Genomic DNA, 19979 nt, shown 5'->3' on the forward strand with positions numbered 1-19979 from the left:
ATCAACCTATGCTTTAAATATACCCAGTGACTTGGCCTCTACAGCTGTCTGTGGCAATGAATTCCACAGGTTCACCACCCTCTGGCTAAAGAAATTCCCCCTCATCTCTGTTCTAAATGGGTCGTCCTTTTATTCTGAGGCTATGCCCTCTGGTCCTCGACTCTTCCCACTGTAGGAAACATCCTCTCAATGCCCACGCCAAGCCTTTCAATATTTAATAGGTTTCAATGAGATTCCCTCCCCCCCCCCCCAATCTTCTAAGCTCTGGTGGGTACAGGCCCAGAACTATCAAACGCTCCTCACACATTAACCCTTTCAATGCCAAGTTTATTCTCATGAACATCTTCTGGGTTCTCTCCAATGTCAGCACACCCTTTTTTAGATAAAGGACCCAAAACTGCCCACGATACTCCAAATGCAGTCTGATCAATGGCTTCTAAAGCCTCAGCAATACATTTATGTTCTAGTCCTCTCAAAATGAATGCCAACATTGCACTTGCCTTCCTCACCAGTAGGTTAATTGGTCAGATGGGTGTAATTGGGTGGGACGGGCCCGTTAGTCTGGTGGGCCTGTCAGTGTGCTGTATCTCAGAGTGGAAACTTACTGTCCTCATCTCCTCTAGTTTAGTCCAGCTCTGATAATGGAATAGTTTCCTTCTGTTTACCCCATCTATTACCCCTCATAATGTTATACCTCTTCATAAAAGTGTCCTTCACATTCTCAGGGGCCGGTGAGACTGTGGAAGGAGCAGCCTGCGGAAGTGGTGGACGTGGACACATGTTCAACATAGAGGAGATATTAGGATGGGAGGGGTGTGGGTGTGGAAGGCAGCGGTCCCTGGGGCAGGAATAACAGCTCAGCAGGGACTAGATGGGCTGTACGGCCTGTTTCTGTGCTGTAGTGCTCTAGGACCCTAGTCTTTATTTCAGCTTAACAGCAACTGCGTGTTTTTGCTCTTTCTGCCCCTTCTAATCCTGTTTTTCCCCCTCCCCTTATTTCTTTCTTGCAGTGCCTCTTGCAGTGGACGTGAAGATAGAGAGAGATGGTATTCCCACTGATGGGGTGAATACTAGCCCTTTTGACCACGTCCCACCCATCAGCGTGCCAGTGACCAGGAACCATCAGTACGTCTCCCCCTCATTGACAGAAATCCGGGCTCCTCCAGGTACCCAGGGTAGGGAGCAGCCAGTTCACCCGGCTGTGGACACTACTAGGCATGATGCTGGGGGTGCCAAGGAGGTTGTCCCCCACAGCTGGCATCTTCCGTCCAGCGGTCCAGATCCTCCAGCCTGTCATCCTCCACTGGCAGCTGACCACAGCATCTTGTCACTGACCAGCAGGAGGGCTGGTGACCCAGGTGCCAGGATGGGCAATGCCAGCGCTTCACTGAGCAGTGGAATCCAGAAGCCCATCAAAAAGGAAAGTGGGAGTGGCAGGGAGGCTGGTGACCATGCCTGCGGGCAGTGGGCAGTGTCCGGCTGCCTTACCGAGCCTCCTGCAGGCTTTGCCGCTCCCTCTGGGGCTCGTTCTGCTACCGACCACCCCCAGAGGGGCCTGGGGTGGTGCCCCCCTGCTGGCCATCCCGACCCCTGGCATTCCACCTCCCCTCCCACCAAGGTCCTTTGCCCCCAGAGCCCCCCCAGCAGGCCCAGGCACAAGTCTGAGGCTGACCTCCTCTCCCCCTCCCGGTCCCAGTACCCCCTGCCTCCCACAGATCGCCACGAGGTGAGGTGTCTCTCCTGTGGATCTGCCGGTGAGAGGTTGTTCCTGCCGGCTGAGGCAGTGTGTTCTCAGGATTTGGAGGAGAGGCAGCATTCTCAGCAGAACACCTATAACCTCTCACCCGGCCCTGTGAGATCCAACATGACGGGGCCACCTCCCAGCCGGACAGAATTCCGCCTGTCCCAGAGCGAGCACAATCCCTGCCCCGGCCGGAATCCTGCTGGGCACGACGTGGCGGCCGGAGCCAGCTGCTGTTCAGAGGCGATGGACGGAGGTCTTCAGAGATCGGAGTTCGCGGCGCACTGGGGCAGAAAGGACGAGGAAGCCTCGCAGCGGTCAGGTGAGAGCAGCGAGCAACTCCATCCTGGCAACCGGGTTCTGTGGCCAAGTGCGGTCTTACCCGTCCAGTCACAGGCCGTACCTTCTCTTCCCAGAGACAGAGCGGACTTGGAGAGGATGGGGAGTCACCGCCTCAGAAGAGAGGGACGTCCCTTCAGAACGGAGATGAGGAGGAATTTCTCTAGCCAGAGGGTGGTGAATCTGTGGAATTCATTGCCGTGGACAGCTGTGGAAGCCAAGTGGCCTCCGTCGGTCGTGGTCGACCATGGGTCCTGTGCCTCTGGTAGTCACTGGGAGTGGCTTCTCCAGGGTGCAAGCCAGGGCAGAGTTGATATGGAGATCCGTCTGTTGCCCGTGCAGTGGGACCCCCCTGTCCACGCTGACGACCGGTCCGAAGGAACGACGGAAGTCGATACAGTTCGGTGCCAGCAGCATCGCAGGAGTTGCCGTGCTGGTGCTGGGTACAGCAGTCAGCCGCCTTCGGGACACCGACTCCGGATTTTTCCTCAGAGTTTATTCCCAAAGCCTTTCCTGTGAGCGGGTATAGCCGCAAGGCAGCGGAGGTTTGAAATCGGAGTTTTCCCTCTCCTAGATGAGCTACCATCCGTGGTTAACAAGCCCCATCTGCCCTGAGGCCAAGTCATTAAGTATATTTAATGCAGAGATTGATAGGTTCTTGATTAATCAGGGCAAAGGTTACAGGGAGAAGGCAGGAGAGTGGAGTTGAGAGGATAATAAATCAGCCATGATGAAACAGAAACATAGAAAACCTACAGCACAACACGGGCCCTTCGGCCCACAATGCTGTGCCAAATGTACTTACTTTAGAAATTACCTAGGGTTACCCATAGAGATCCATGTACCTATTCAGGAGTCTTTTAAAAGACCCTATCGTGTCCGCCTGCACCACTGTCGCCAGCAGCCCATTCCACGCACTCACCACTCTGAGTAAAAAAACTTACCCCTGACACCTCCTCTGTACCTACTTCCATTGTAAAACTGTGCCCTCTCATGTTGGCCATTGCAGCCATGGGGAAAAAGCCTCTGACTATCCAAACGATCAATGCCTCTCATTGTCTTATACACCTCATCAGGTCATCTCCCATCCTCCATTGCTCCAAGGAGAAAAGGCCGTGTTTGCTCAACCTATCCTCATAAGGCATGCTCCCCAATCCAGGCAATATCCTTGTAAATCTCCTCTGCACCCTTTCTATGGCTTCCACATCCTTCCTGTAGTGAGGTGACCAGAACTGAGCACAGTACCCCAAGTGGGGTCTGACCAGGGTCCTATATAGCTGCAACATTACCTCTCGGCTCTTAAACTCAATCCCACGATTGATGAAGGCCAATACGCCGTACGCCTTCTTAACCACAGAGTCAACCTGCGCAGCCGCTTTGAGTGTCCTATGGACTTGGACCCCAAAATCCCTCTGATCCTCCACATTTTCAAGTCTTACCATTAATGCTATATTCTGCCATTATATTTGACCTACCAAAATGAATCACCTCACACTTATCTGGGTTGAACTCCATCTGCCACTTCTCAGCCCAGATTTGCATCCAATCAATGTCCCGCTGTAACCTCTGACAGCCCTCCACACTATCCACAACACCTCCAACCTTTGTGTCATCAGCAAATTTACTAACCCATCCCTCCACTTCCTCATCCAGGCCATTTATAAAAATCACTAAGAGTAGGGGTCCCAGAACAGATCCCTGAGGCACACCACTGGTCACCAACCTCCATGCAGAATGTGACCTGTCTACAACCACTCTTTGCCTTCTGTGGGCAAGCCAGTTCTGGATCCACAAAGCAATGTCCACTTGGATCCCATGCCTCCTTACTTTCTCAATCAGCCTTGCATGGGGGTCCCTGAATCGCTGATTGTGTGCCTTCAGGTTTCTGTACCTCCTTCCTGACAGTAACAGTGTAACGAGGGCTTGTCCTGGGTGGTGGGAGTCCTTGATGAAGGACTCAGCCTTTCTGAGACATCACTCCTTGAAGATGGAAGATGGAGCTGACTAATTTTACAACTTTCTGCAACTTGATCTTGTGCATTAGCCCCCCCGCCCCCATACCAGACAGTGAGGCAGCCAGACAGAATGCTCATTCTCTCCGTACGTCTGTAGAAGTTTTTGAGTATTTTAGGTGACGAACCCAATCTCCTCAAACTCCAAATGAAATGTAGATCAGATATCGGCGGAAAAATGGAAGGTGATGTTTAACCCGACCAAAAGTGAAGTGTTTCACCTTAGTAGGTCAAATGTAAAGAGATCGTACACTGTTAAGGACAAGACCCTTAATGGTGTTGATAAGTGCAGGGGTCTTGGGGTCCAAGTTTATAGTTCCCTAAAGCGATTACACAGGTTGATAGCGTGGTTCAGAAGGCATTTGGCATTCTTGCCTTTATTAGTTGAGGTGCTGAGTTCAAAAGTCAGGAAGTTATGTTGTGGCTTTATAAAACTCCAGTTAGGTCGCATCTGGAGTATTGCATACTGTTCTGGTCTGGTTGTTTTGCGGCTGCTTGTAAGGAGATAAATCTCAAGGCTGCATACTTTGAACCCCACCATAGGAAGGATGTCGAGGCTTTGGAGAGGGTGCAGAAGAGGTTTACCAGGTTTCTACCTGAACTAGAGAGTATGTGCTATATCAAGAGGTTGAACAAACTTGGGTTGTTTTCTCTGGAGCGGCGAAAGCTGAAGAGAGACCTGATAGAGGTTTATAAGATTATCAGACAAAGTGTAGACAGACAGTATCTTTACCCAGGGTTGAAATATCTAATATTGGAGGGCATACATTTAAGGTGAGAGGGGGTAATTTCAAAGGAGATGTGAGGGGCAAGTTTTTCCACAGAGAGGTGTGGGTGCCTGGGATGTGCTGTCTGGGGTGGTGGGAGAGGCAGAAACTTTAGAGACTTTTAATAGATGTTTAGATAGACACATGAATGTGAAAAAATAGAAGAATATGGATGTTGTGTAGGCAGAGTGGATTAATTTAATTGTCCATTTGATTACAAATTGAATTGGTTCAGCACAACATTGTGGGCCGAAGGGCCTGTCCCTGTGCTGTACTGGTCTACATTCCCACCAGAAGCATGGTGAGATTTCCTTTCTGCTTTCCTGGAGAGAGTGTAGAGCAAGCTGTCAGAAGAAGTGATGGATGCAAATTTTATTGCAGCATTTAGATCTTGAGTGGTGCTAGGAAGTTTGTGAACCCTGTAGAATTTTCTCTGTTTCTGCATAAATATGCCTTAAAATGTGAATCAGATCTTCATAAGTCCTAAAACTAGATAAAAGATAATCAGATTAAATAAATAACACAGAAAAGAGTATACTTGTTCATTTATTTATTGAGAAAATGATCCAATATTACATGTATTTGTTGGAAAAAGTATGTGAACCTTTGCTTTCAGTAACTGGTGTGACCCCTTTGTACAGCAATAACTTCAACCAAATGTTTCTGGTAACTGTTGATCAGTCCTGCACGTTGGCTTGGAGAAATTTTATGCCATTCCTTTTTACAAAACCGCATTAACTCTGGGATGTTGGTGGGCTTCCTTGCATAAATCATTTACTTCAGGTCCTTCCACAGCATATCTATAAGATTAAGGTCAGGACTTTGACTCGGCCACTCCAAAACACAAATTTTCTTCTTTTTAAACCATTGTGTTGTTGATTTACTCTTGTCTTTCCAATTAATGTCCCGTTGCATTATCCAACTTCTATTAAGCTTTAGGTGACAGACCGCTACCCTGACATTCTCCTGTAAAATGTCTTGGTACAATCCTTCAACGATTGTAAGCTGTCCAGACCCTGAGGCAGCAAAGCAGCCCCAAACCATGATGCTCCTTCCACCATGCTTCACAGTTGGGATGAGGTTTTGGTGTTGGTGTGCAGTGCCCCTTTTCCTCCAAACATAGTAGTGTGCATTTCTGCCAGCAAGTTCAACTTTTGTCTCATCTGTCCACAGAACATTGTCCCAGAAGCATTGCAGAACAACTTGCATGAAGATATGATCATATTTTACATCACATTTATGCAGAAATGGAGAAAATTCTACAGGGTTCACAAGCTTTCTCGCACCACTGTATATAAGACATATCATCAAGTCTACTCCACCATTCCATCTTGGCTGATTTACTATTCCTTTCTATCCCGTTCTCCTGCCTTCTCCCTGTTACCTTTGACGCCCTGTCTAATCGAGAACCTATCGACATCTTTAAATATACCCAGTGACTTGGCCTCCACAGTTGTCTGGCAATGAATTCCACAGGTTCACCATTCTCTGGCTAGAGAAATTCCTCCTCATCTCTGTTCAAAAGGGACATCCTTCTATTCTGAGGTATCCTCTGGTTCCAGACTCTCCCACCATAAAAAACATGCTCTCCACATCCACTCTGTCTGGGCCTTTCAGTATTCGATTGAGGAACATGGATGAGAGCTGTATGAAGGGCTATGGTTCAGGTATAGGTTGAGGGGAGTAGGCAGAATAATAGTCCAGCACAGACTAGATGGGCTGAAGGGCCTGTTTCTGTGCTGACTTCATGACCCTTGTGGGCTGCCCCCAACGCGTCCTCGGATTGATTTGATTGTTGACACAAACGACACATTTCACTCGGTTTTGGTGTATGTGTGACAGGTAAGCTAATCCGAAGTGTACATCTGAGATGGGGTGATGTCTTTAATACGATGTTTTTCCTCTTTGCCAGACGACGACGACACGGGTTTTGTCCCACCATCACCGGTGCATTGCTGGGCTAAATCTGACGAGGACATCAGCTTCCAGCTGAGGGAGTGCAGCCTGCTGCTACAGGACGTCTGGGAGGCGCTGGAGGCTGAGGGGGTCGGCGAGCAGCACGTGTCTGAGTGGAGGTGAGAACCGAGGAAACGGCCACGGTCAGGAAGAGCTTGGGGTGTGGGCTCCGTGTCTCTGCAAGGATATGCTGGCATTGGAGAGAGCCCAGAGGAGGTCCATCAGAACGGTCCTGGGAATGAAAGGGTTAACGTGGGAGGCACGTTTGATGTTTCCAGGCCTGCATTTGCTGGTGTTTAGAAGAGTGAGGAGGGGACCTCACTGAAACCCTGTTGAATATTAAAAAGCCGAGATAGAGTGCTTGTGGAGAGGATGTTTCATATTGTGGGTGAGCCTAGGACCAGAGGGCTCAGATTCAGAATAGAAGGGTTCTCCATTAGAACGGAGATGAGGAGGAATTTCTTCACCGAGTGTAGGCTTTGTTTTGTTGTGACAGCAGTACACAGTAATCGTGAACTATAAATTACAGAACTGTGCAAAAGTCTTATGCACAAACCTGTAGCTGGGGTGCGTAACACTTTTGAAAGGTACTGTATTTGTCGGCAAGTTTGTAAATCTGTCAGGAGCAAAGGATGCTGGGAATAGAGAGGGTGGCACACTGTGGGAGGGGGTGTGGGACAGGTGCAGACACACCCTGAGATATAAGGCAAGGTCATTCAATTCCAAACAATTGTTTTATTGATCATTACAGAATGTCTCTCTGGTGCTTCCCGCTCCATCCCTTCTCTTTTCCCCTTCTCCCAACCATGATTCCCCTCTCCCTGTCCCCTTCCCACTCTCAGTCCACAATAGAGACCCATGATCAGAATCAGGTTTATCATCACTCACATATGTCATGAAATTTGGTTTTTTCTGCTATAGCAGTACAGTGCAATGAATAAAATTACTACAATACTGTGCAAAAGCCTTGGGCGCTCTACCTATATATTGGGTCTAAGACTTTTGCACGGTACTGTATTTACAGTGCCTATAAAAACTATTCACCCCCCTCCCCCGGAAGCCTTCATGTTTTGTTATTTTAGAACATTGAATCACAGTGGATTTAATTTAGTTTCTTTTGACACAGATCAACAGAAAAAGACTCTTTTGTGTCAAAGTGAAAACAGATCCCCACAAAGTGATCTGAATTAATTACAAATATAAAACACAAAATAATTGATTGCATAAGTATTCACCCTCTTTAATGTGACACACCAAATCATCACTGGAGCAGCCAATTGGTTTCAGGAGTCACAAAATTAGTTAAATGGAGATCACCGTGTGTAATCAAGGTGTTTCAATTGACTGTAGTAAAAATACACCGGTATCTGGAAGGTCCAACTGCTGGTGAGTCAGTATCCTGGCAAAAACTACACATTGAAGACAAAAGAACACGCCAAGCAACTCCACGAAAAGGTTATTGAAAAGCACAAGTCAGGAGATGGGTACAAGAAAATTTCTTGCAGAGAGTGGGCCCAATAATGCAGAGCGACGAGATTATTGTGGCTTCTTTCAGATAAGACCCTGGATCAAGAATCTGACTTACAGTCACACAGGAGTCACATAAAAGTCACTGAATATCAAGTTGATCGTCAAGAAATGGAGAGAATATGGCACAGCTATAAATCTACTTCGAGCAGGCCGTCCTCAGAAACTGAGTGAGCATGCAAGAAGGGGACTAGTGAGGGAGACATCAAGAGACCTGTGACAACTCAGGAGGAGTTACAAGCTTCAGTGACTGAGATGGGAGAGACTCACATACAACAACTGTTGTCCGGTTGCTTCACCAGTCACAGCTTTATGGGAGAGTGGCAAAGAGAAAGCCACTGTTGAAAAAAAAAACTCACATGAAATACTGTTTGCAAGACAGTATGTGGGAGATTCTGAAGTCAGCTGGAAGAAGGTTCTATGGTCTGATGAAAGCTTTTTGGCCATCAGACTAAATGCTATATTTGGTATTAAGCCAAACACCACCCATCATCAAAAACACACCATCCCTACCGTGAAGCATGGTGGTGGCTGTTTCATGCTGTGGGGATGCTTCACTGCAGCAGGCCCTGGAAGGCTCGTGAAGATAGAGGGTAAAATGAATGCAGCAAAATACAGGGAAATCCTGGAGGAAAACCTGATGCAGTCTGCAAGAGAACTGTGATTTGGGAGAAGATTTGTTTTCCTGCAAGACAATGATCCCAAGCATAAAGTCAAAGCTACACAGGATTGGCTTAAAAACAACAAAGTTAATGTCCTGGAGTGGCCAAGACAGAGTCCAGACCTTAATCCAATTGAGAATTTGTGGCTGGACTTGAAAAGGGCTTCCTGTGTGACTGTAAGTCAGGTTCTTGATCCAGGGTCTTATCTGAAAGAAGCCACAATAATCTCGTCGCTCTGCATTATTGGGCCCACTCTCAGCAAAATTGTGGGCACATCTCTCTGTTTTGAGACAGATATTTCAGATAAAAACAACGGTGCATGCCCACCAACTTTAATCATCTGCTCACGAGTGCATGTACAAGTATATCATACCATCCCCCTTTTCATCAAAACAAAGAAAAGGAACAATTGTATTAACAACTAAACTCAATTTCTCTGGAGTCTGCTTTCCAGTATATTTTCATGGAATTAACTTTCAAAGCATTCATTAATCATGCCTTATGTCTCTTACACCTGTCACAAATACATACCACTCATTATTTCTGTTTGTATGAGCATGTATACAAATCATAAAACAGACTAAAATTCGACTTTAACTTCAAACTACAAACTACACAACCTCAAATAGGACAAGGTCCTTCTTTTAGTATAAACAAGACATTAAAATGCCAAATAGTGTCACAGACTTATTGTTCAATTGTTCATGCAATTATTCAATGTGGGACAAAGTCTTCTAGATATTGTGGCCTTTCCACTGTACAGCCAGTTTTTACTGTTTTGTCCAAGTCCTGTTGTTTATTATTTGCATGTTTCAACGTTTGTGTTAGTGTTTGTGTTGTGTCATTAACCTCTGCTAGTGTTTGTGTGTATTTGATGTGGTCGGCACACTGTGGTCATTGTCATTGGCCTCTGCTAGTGTTTGTCTGTGTGCATTTGATGTGGTCGGCACACTGTGGTCATTGTCATTGGCCTCTGCTAGTGTTTGTCTGTGTGCATTTGATGTGGTAGACACACTGTGGTCATTGTCATTGGCCTCTGCTAGTGTTTGTCTGTGTGCATTTGATGCGGTAGACACACTGTGGTCATTGTCATTGGCCTCTGCTAGTGTTTGTCTGTGTGCATTTGATGCGGTAGACACACTGTGGTCATTGTCATTGGCCTCTGCTAGTGTTTGTCTGTGTGCATTTGATGCGGTAGACACACTGTGGTCATTGTCATTGGCCTCTGCTAGTGTTTGTCTGTGTACATTTGATGTGGTAGACACACTGTGGTCATTGTCATTAGACTCTGCTAGTGTTTGTGTGCATTCGATGCGGTAGACACACTGTGGTCATTGTCATTGGCTTCTGCTAGTGTTTGTCTGTGTGCATTTGATGCGGTAGACACACTGTGATCATTGTCATTGGCCTCTGCTAGTGTTTGTCTGTGTGCATTTGATGCGGTAGACACACTGTGGTCATTGTCATTGGCCTCTGCTAGTGTTTGTCTGTGTGCATTTGATGTGGTAGACACACTGTGGTCATTGTCATTGGCCTCTGCTAGTGTTAGGCTGTGTGCATTTGATGCGGTAGACACACTGTGGTCATTGTCATTGGCCTCTGCTAGTGTTTGTCTGTGTGCATTTGATGCGGTAGACACACTGTGGTCATTGTCATTGGCCTCTGCTAGTGTTTGTCTGTGTGCATTTGATGCGGTAGACACACTGTGGTCATTGTCATTAGACTCTGCTAGTGTTTGTGTGTGTGCATTTGATGCGGTAGACACACTGTGGTCATTGTCATTGGCCTCTGCTAGTGTTTGTCTGTGTGCATTTGATGCGGTAGACACACTGTGGTCATTGTCATTGGCCTCTGCTGGTGTTTGTCTGTGTGCATTCGATGCGGTAGACACACTGTGGTCATTGTCATTGGCCTCTGCTAGTGTGTGTGTGTGCATTTGATGCGGTAGACACACTGTGGTCATTGTCATTGGCCTCTGCTGGTGTTTGTCTGTGTGCATTCGATGCGGTAGACACACTGTGGTCATTGTCATTGGCCTCTGCTAGTGTTTGTCTGTGTGCATTCGATGCGGTAGACACACTGTGGTCATTGTCATTGGCCTCTGCTAGTGTGTGTGTGTGCATTTGATGCGGTAGACACACTGTGGTCATTGTCATTGGCCTCTGCTGGTGTTTGTCTGTGAGCATTTGATGTGGTAGACACACTGTGGTCATTGTCATTGGCCTCTGCTTGTGTTTGTCTGTGTGCATTTGATGCGGTAGGGACACTGTGGTCATTGTCATTAGACTCTGCTAGTGTTTGTCTGTGTGCATTTGATGCGGTAGACACACTGTGGTCATTGTCATTGGCCTCTGCTAGTGTTTGTCTGTGTGCATTTGATGCGGTAGGGACACTGTGGTCATTGTCATTGGCCTCTGCTAGTGTCTGTGTGTATTTGATGCGGTAGACACACTGTGGTCATTGTCATTGGCCTCTGCTAGTGTTTGTCTGTGTGCATTTGATGCGGTAGACACACTGTGGTCATTGTCATTGGCCTCTGCTAGTGTCTGTGTGTATTTGATGCGGTAGACACACTGTGGTCATTGTCATTGGCCTCTGCTAGTGTTTGTCTGTGTGTATTTGATGCGGTAGACACACTGTGGTCATTGTCATTGGCCTCTGCTAGTGTTTGTGTGCATTTGATGCGGTAGACACACTGTGGTCATTGTCATTGGCCTCTGCTAGTGTTTGTCTGTGTGCATTTGATGCGGTAGGGACACTGTGGTCATTGTCATTGGCCTCTGCTAGTGTTTGTCTGTGTGCATTTGATGCGGTAGACACACTGTGGTCATTGTCATTGGCCTCTGCTAGTGTCTGTGTGTATTTGATGCGGTAGACACACTGTGGTCATTGTCATTGGCCTCTGCTAGTGTTTGTCTGTGTGCATTTGATGCGGTAGACACACTGTGGTCATTGTCATTGGCCTCTGCTAGTGTTTGTCTGTGTGCATTCGATGCGGTAGACACACTGTGGTCATTGTCATTGGCCTCTGCTAGTGTCTGTGTGTATTTGATGCGGTAGACACACTGTGGTCATTGTCATTGGCCTCTGCTAGTGTCTGTGTGTATTTGATGCGGTAGACACACTGTGGTCATTGTCATTGGCCTCTGCTAGTGTCTGTGTGTATTTGATGCGGTAGACACACTGTGGTCATTGTCATTGGCCTCTGCTAGTGTTTGTCTGTGTGCATTTGATGCGGTAGACACACTGTGGTCATTGTCATTGGCCTCTGCTAGTGTTAGGCTGTGTGCATTTGATGCGGTAGACACACTGTGGTCATTGTCATTGGCCTCTGCTAGTGTTTGTCTGTGTGCATTTGATGCGGTAGACACACTGTGATCATTGTCATTGGCCTCTGCTAGTGTTTGTCTGTGTGCATTTGATGCGGTAGACACACTGTGGTCATTGATCTCAGTTGTTTGACCTGATTTTGCCTGTTCATGTCTGATTAGCTTTTCAGGCATCTTTCGTAGATGTGTGCGATTACGTCGGTAGATCCCAGAAGGAGTTTGAACTACATTTGAACGCTCATCAAGGCACTGACACGCAATTGCTTTCTCTCAATTCTTTTTACCTTGCGCCAGGGGTTGCATGCGCGCGGTATCCCCTTCGTCGAGTGGGGCAACATTTTTGGGTGATTTGTTGTCACCTCTCTCACCTAGAGGGGGTCAGTTGTGCTGTGAGGATTACATTCCTTGACTTCTCTAGTGCCTTTAACACCATCCAGCCCAAGATCTTAAGGCACAAACTAACGGAGATGGGAGTAGACTCTCACATGGTGGATTGGATAGTGGACTACTTGACAGATAGACCTCAATATGTGCGGTTGGGAGACTGTAGGTCTGACACGGTGGTCAGCAGCACAGGAGCGCCGCAGGGAACCGTACTCTCTCCGGTCCTGTTCACCCTGTACACATCAGACTTCCAATATAACTCGGAGTCCTGCCATGTGCAGAAGTTCGCTGATGACACGGCCATAGTGGGGTGTGTCAGGAATGGACAGGAGGAGGAGTATAGGAAACTGATACAGGACTTTATGATATGGTGCAACTCAAACTACCTGCGTCTCAATATCACCAAGACCAAGGAGATGGTGGTGGACTTTAGGAGATCTAGGCCTCATATGGAGCCAGTGATCATTAATGGAGAATGTGTGGAGCAGGTTAAGACCTACAAGTATCTGGGAGTACAGTTAGACGAGAAGCTAGACTGGACTGCCAACACAGTTGCCTTGTGCAGGAAGGCACAGAGTCGACTGTACTTCCTTAGAAGGTTGGCGTCATTCAATGTCTGTAGTGAGATGCTGAAGATGTTCTATAGGTCAGTTGTGGAGAGCGCCCTCTTCTTTGTGGTGGCGTGTTGGGGAGGAAGCATTAAGAAGAGGGACGCCTCACGTCTTAATAAGCTGGTAAGGAAGGCGGGCTCTGTCGTGGGCAAAGTACTGGAGAGTTTAACATCGGTAGCTGAGCGAAGGGCGCTGAGTAGGCTACGGTCAATTATGGATAACTCTGAACATCCTCTACATAGCACCATCCAGAGACAGAGAAGCAGTATCAGCGACAGGTTACTGTCGATGCAATGCTCCTCAGACAGGATGAAGAGGTCAATACTCCCCAATGCCATTAGGCTTTACAATTCAACCGCCAGGACTTAAGAACTTTTTAAAAGCTATTATTAATGCTTTTTGAGATAGTGATTTAGATGCATATCATATTTTTTACTGAGTTAAGTATTGTATGTAATTAGTTTTGCTACAACAAGTGTATGGGACATTGGAAAAAAGTTGAATTTCCCCATGGGGATGAATAAAGTATCTATCTATCTATCTATCTGTCATTGTCGGCCTGCTGCTGGACGCGTTGTTTCATACGCTCGAGTTCGCATACAGCTCTGGGTTCCAGTAAACTGGCTGTTGTAGGCAGGAGCGTGTGTGTGTGTGTAGCGATTCATCAGACGCTGGGCAGGATTCGTGCTGAGCCCTTGCGAAGGTGTATTGCGATGGTCTAGAAGTGCGAGGTAGGGATCTGCTCGCAATTTGTTGCTCTTTGTGAGGATCCGCTCAGCTGCTTTAACTGCTGATTCAGCTTTTCCCTTCGCTTTGCTATTTCCGGGACTGACTGCTACACAAGTGCTCAAAATCCCATTCTCGTGCAAATCTGTGAAACTCCGCTGACATGTATTGTGGCCCATTATCACTAACCACTTGTGTTGGGCTACCATATCTCACAAAATAATCCTTCAATTTGCAAATAATGGCTGCGCTGGTCATATTGCAGAGAAGACCTACCTCGAAGAAATTGCTGAAGTAATCAACGGTGACGAGGTACTCTTTTCCTTCGAATGTAAATAGGTCGGAACCTATCTTTTCCCATGGCCGAGCAGATACCTCATGACTCATAAGCGATTCTTTCTGCTGACTCATTTCGTATGTGCGACAAACATCCCATGTAGCGATATATTGCTTGATGTTGCTGCTCATGCCTGGCCAAAACAGACATTCGTGTGCAAGTCTGAGGTATGCCCAAGTGTGACGAATGAATTCTTTCCTTCATTTGCTTTCGCTCACTTTGTGGTATGATGGCACGCTCACCTTTGAAGATTAAGCCGTCTTGGACTGCGAGCTCATCTCTATAGCTATGGTAAGGTGGTAGCGCGCCACGCTCGCTCGGCCATCCGCTGAGGATTACGCGTTTCAACATCGTGTCATCTTTCGCTGTTTCTATGCGAATCTGCTCTGGATGCTCATCACGGATTGGCAGGTGGGATAGCATGTTGACTTGGTCGAAGCTGTTCTCCCGGCCTGGAGTACCGCTGACTGCTCGCGATAGTGTATCCGCGAGGTGCATGAGCTTGCCTTGACCGTAGGTGAAGTCGAAATCATAGCTCTGCAGGCGAAGAAGCTTTCCCTGTAGGTGCTTTGGTGCCTTCACCAACGGCTTCTTAACTATCATTTCCAGCGGCTTGTGATCGCTGAGTACTCTTGTGAAGCGGCCAAAAGTGTATTGATGAAAACGCTCGTGTGAAAACAATTGCGAGCATTTCCTTTTAATGTACTTCTGTGTCCGTTAGCGCTCTGCTTGCATATGCGACCGGGCGCCCTTTCTGGAGGAGTGCTGTCCCTCGGCCTTTGTTGCTGGCGTCACATTGGATGGTCAGCTCTTCCTTTGAATTGTAGTATGTTAACACCGGTACTTCGGATACCATCGCTTGATCTTGCAGAAAGGGTTTTGCTGCTCAGCTGACCACTCCCATGCTACATCTGGCTTTGTCAGCTGTCCTATTGGCTCAAGGATATCTGAGAGACCTGGTAGAAAACGGCTCAGGTAGTTGACAAATCCGATCAATCTCTGCACTCCCTGCACATTTGTGGGTGCCGGTATGTTGAGAACGTCAGCGACCTTTATAGTATCAGGCTGAAGTCCGTCACTTGTGATGAGATGCCCCAAAAGGGTATCTCTGTCGCTCTGAAGACAGATTTGTTCTTGTTGAGCCTGATATGCTGCTCTGCATAGCTGTAATAGCTGCTCAAGTTTCACATCATGATCGGCGATTGCTCTTTCCCTGCGTTCCCCCTTTTCCGTACACCAGAATGGCGTCCGCGACGCCGATCACTCCTGGTAGTCCTTCCAGTGCCTGATACAGTCTGTGCTGGAAGATCTCTGATGAAACATTGGTTCCAAACGGAAGTCTGAGCCATCTATACCGCCCGAAAGGTGTGCTGAAGGTGGTGAGCAGGCTTGATTCACTGTCCAGTTTCACTTGCCAGAATGCAGAACTCATATCAAGCTTGCTGAAAACCTTAGCCTGGTCGCGATCTGGCAAAATGTCCTCTATCACCGGATGGAGGTAGTGTTCTCTCCTCAGCGCTTTGTTCAATGGTCGAGGGTCAATGCATATACGAAGATTGCCGTTCTTCTTCTCTGCAACCACTAGCTGCTAACCCATCTTGTAGGTTCATGGGCTGGAGCTATCACCTTGCGGTCTACCAGCTGATCGAGCTCAGCTTTCACTTTCCGCTTCATAGCGGGAGGTAGATGTCGTGGGGGGTAACACTGGGTTGAACTTCCTCATCATTCTGCAGGTGGGCTGCACCCGGAAGCTCCCCGAGCGCATCATCGAACTCCTCTGCATAGCGGGAGGTAGACGTCGTGGGGGGTAACACTGTGGGCTGCACCCGGAAGCTCCCGGAGCGCATCATCGAACTCCTCTGCATAGCGGGAGGTAGATGTCGTGGGGGGTAACACTGTGGGCTGCACCCGGAAGCTCCCGGAGCGCATCATCGAACTCCTCTGCATAGCGGGAGGTAGACGTCGTGGGGGGTAACACTGTGGGCTGCACCCGGAAGCTCCCCGAGCGCATCATCGAACACCTCTGCATAGCGGGAGGTAGACGTCGTGGGGGGTAACACTGTGGGCTGCACCCGGAAGCTCCCCGAGCGCATCATCGAACACCTCTGCATAGCGGGAGGTAGACGTCGTGGGGGGTAACACTGTGGGCTGCACCCAGAAGCTCCCCGAGCGCATCATCGAACACCTCTGCGTAGCGGGAGGTAGACGTCGTGGGGGGTAACACTGTGGGCTGCACCCGGAAGCTCCCCGAGCGCATCATCGAACTCCTCTGCATAGCGGGAGGTAGACGTCGTGGGGGGTAACACTGTGGGCTGCACCCAGAAGCTCCCCGAGCGCATCATCGAACACCTCTGCATAGCGGGAGGTAGATGTCGTGGGGGTAACACTGTGGGCTGCACCCGGAAGCTCCCCGAGCGCATCATCGAACACCTCTGCATAGCGGGAGGTAGACGTCGTGGGGGGTAACACTGTGAGCTGCACCCGGAAGCTCCCCGAGCGCATCATCGAACTCCTCTGCATAGCGGGAGGTAGATGTCGTGGGGGGTAACACTGTGGGCTGCACCCGGAAGCTCCCCGAGCGCATCATCGAACACCTCTGCATAGCGGGAGGTAGACGTCGTGGGGGGTAACACTGTGGGCTGCACCCGGAAGCTCCCCGAGCGCATCATCGAACTCCTCTGCATAGCGGGAGGTAGATGTCGTGGGGGGTAACACTGTGGGCTGCACCCGGAAGCTCCCCGAGCGCATCATCGAACACCTCTGCATAGCGGGAGGTAGACGTCGTGGGGGGTAACACTGTGAGCTGCACCCGGAAGCTCCCCGAGCGCATCATCGAACTCCTCTGCATAGCGGGAGGTAGATGTCGTGGGGGGTAACACTGTGGGCTGCACCCGGAAGCTCCCCGAGCGCATCATCGAACACCTCTGCATAGCGGGAGGTAGACGTCGTGGGGGGTAACACTGTGAGCTGCACCCGGAAGCTCCCCGAGCGCATCATCGAACTCCTCTGCATAGCGGGAGGTAGATGTCGTGGGGGGTAACACTGTGGGCTGCACCCGGAAGCTCCCCGAGCGCATCATCGAACACCTCTGCATAGCGGGAGGTAGACGTCGTGGGGGGTAACACTGTGGGCTGCACCCGGAAGCTCCCCGAGCGCATCATCGAACACCTCTGCATAGCGGGAGGTAGACGTCGTGGGGGGTAACACTGTGAGCTGCACCCGGAAGCTCCCCGAGCGCATCATCGAACTCCTCTGCATAGCGGGAGGTAGATGTCGTGGGGGGTAACACTGTGGGCTGCACCCGGAAGCTCCCCGAGCGCATCATCGAACTCCTCTGCGTAGCGGGAGGTAGACGTCGTGGGGGGTAACACTGTGGGCTGCACCCGGAAGCTCCCCGAGCGCATCATCAAACTCCTCTGCATAGCCTTCCTCTGGTGTGCATTGTTTTTCTGTGAGTGTCGATGCATGCACCCTGTGAAAGTTGCCATCATTGACCGTAATTCAGCTTCATTTGTTGGCTGGCCCTGTTTCCCAGCAATGGTGTTAAAGTCGTCAGCGACCAGGACAAATTCGACAGAATACTTGCGGTTCGTCATTGGGTTACGCAATTTCACTCTGCACATCCCTTCTGCATCCATGGTGGTCTTGTTCCACACCAGCAGCTTCTTGTGCATTGCCTTAGTGTGTGATCTACCCCCTCCAAGTATTTCCGGGGTCAAATATTAATGTTCGCCCTGCTATCAACTTGGAAGTCTGTTGGCTTTCCATTGATGAGCATCTGTGCGAATACGTCATGCTTTGTCTTCAAACTGTTGACCGCCAGTATGACATTGTCGATAAACTCGGTGCTGCTGTCACTGTGGGTTTGGTCATCGCGTTGTGCTTCCACCTCACGCACGGGCTTCTGCTGGCATACCTTTGCAAAGTGATTTCGAATGCCACAGGCCTTGCACGCCTGTCCATATGCTGGGCATTGTTGCTTGTCTCTTGCATGTTCCGTGCCACAGTACTTGCAAAGGTTCACTTTGCTTCTGTGGCTGTTCAAGGTGCCTTTTGCTCTGGCTCCACCACTAGCACTCACCTTCTGTCCAGGATGCTTTGAACCCTTCTTGTTAGCACGAGGTTTAATCCCATGGACAGTAGCGCACCCACTATCTGCAGCTGTGCTGAATGCTTGTAGGTGTGATTCAGCCAGTACTGTGCTTTTACGGATGTCAGTGCAGTTATTGAGCATTGGATTTCTCTCTTGTAAAAGACATTTTCTGGTTTGGGAGTCGTAAATGCCCAGTACGATCTTGTCTCTCAGCAGATTGTCTGACATACATGAGCAAAAATTACATGTCTTTGCAAGAGATCTAAGGCTAGCAAGAAACGACTCAAAGGTCCCACCTTGATCTTGTTGCCACTTGTTGAACAAATACCGTTCACACGCCTCATTTTTCTCACCGATAGCATATCTGTCAAATGCAGCTAAAATCTTTGTGAGGTCTTGTCCTTCAGCCTTATCTGCGAACACAAAACTGTTGTAGACCTCGAGTCCTGATGGTCCAATTGTATGCAATATTAATGCCATCTGGTATGCTGGAACTTGATTGTGCAGTTGTGCTACGACGCTGTAGTTAATCCACATCTGCCGCCATGTCCTCCATCTGTCTATCAGTCCGTGGTTGACCATCACGGGTGGTGGCGGGCGAATGCCGCTGACTGGGGGAGGACTTCTGGCCCGACCATGGTTCCCCGGCACGGTGTCACCCACGGGTGCTGGGTGCCACTGAGATTCTGCTGTCTCACCTCCAGGCATTGCGAGTGCACCCGTCTCTATTTGTGGCTAGTTTCTCGTCTCGGTTGACATTCTTCTACTCTTACACTCACCCTCCGATGTTTCAGAGTTGCGCTGTTATTATGCTGCCAACTGCAAGTTGAAAACACTGGGTGCTGCGGTTGTGAAAAGCAATTTTCCGAGCACCATGGCTGCCACCATGTTTCAAGACAGATATTTCAGATAAAAACAATGGCACATGCACACCAACTTTAATCATCTGCTCACGAGTGCATGTACAAGTATATCATACCACTCTCACCCCGCCACCTTGGTGCCTGCTGCCTCACGAGAATGACCCCGGAATGAAAGGTTTAGCGTACGAGGAGCTTTTGAAGCTCTGGAGAATTGTGAGCAGTTGTGGGGCCCTTTATCTGACATTGGAGAGGGTCCAGAGGAAGTTCCTGAGAGTGACCCTGAGAATGAAAAGATTAACGTATGAGGAGCGTTTGATTTCTCTGGGTCTGTTCTCACTGGAGTTTAGAAGAATGAGGGGGAATTTCATTGAAACCTATTGAATATTGAAAGACCTGGATAGAGTGGATATGGAGAGGATGTTTCCTATGATGGCGGAGTCCAGGACCAGAGGACACAGCCTCAGAACAGAGGGATGTCCATTTAGAATAGAGATGAGGAGGAATTTCATTTGCTAGCGGGTATTGAATCTGGAATTCATTGCCAGAGATGGCTGTGGAAGCCATGTTACTGAGCATATTTAAAGCGGAGTTTGATGGGTTCTTCATTAGTCAGGTGGGGGGGTTGAGAGGGA

General features: G+C 48.8%; 1 protein-coding gene across 4 annotated transcripts in view; it reads left to right on the forward strand.

The window, feature by feature from the left end:
• Nucleotides 1–19979, forward strand: part of LOC140732460 (uncharacterized) — a 164441-nt gene that overhangs the window by 8648 nt on the left and 135814 nt on the right. For all 4 annotated transcript variants that reach the window (XM_073055138.1, XM_073055137.1, XM_073055140.1 and 1 more), the window contains exons 2-3: nucleotides 1011–2063; nucleotides 6772–6934. In XM_073055138.1, coding sequence (XP_072911239.1) covers nucleotides 1011–2063; nucleotides 6772–6934 — 1216 coding nt within the window. The remainder of the gene's footprint in view (nucleotides 1–1010; nucleotides 2064–6771; nucleotides 6935–19979) is intronic.

The sequence above is a fragment of the Hemitrygon akajei genome, chromosome 8 (assembly GCF_048418815.1).
Source record: "Hemitrygon akajei chromosome 8, sHemAka1.3, whole genome shotgun sequence".
NCBI lineage: Eukaryota > Metazoa > Chordata > Chondrichthyes > Myliobatiformes > Dasyatidae > Hemitrygon > Hemitrygon akajei.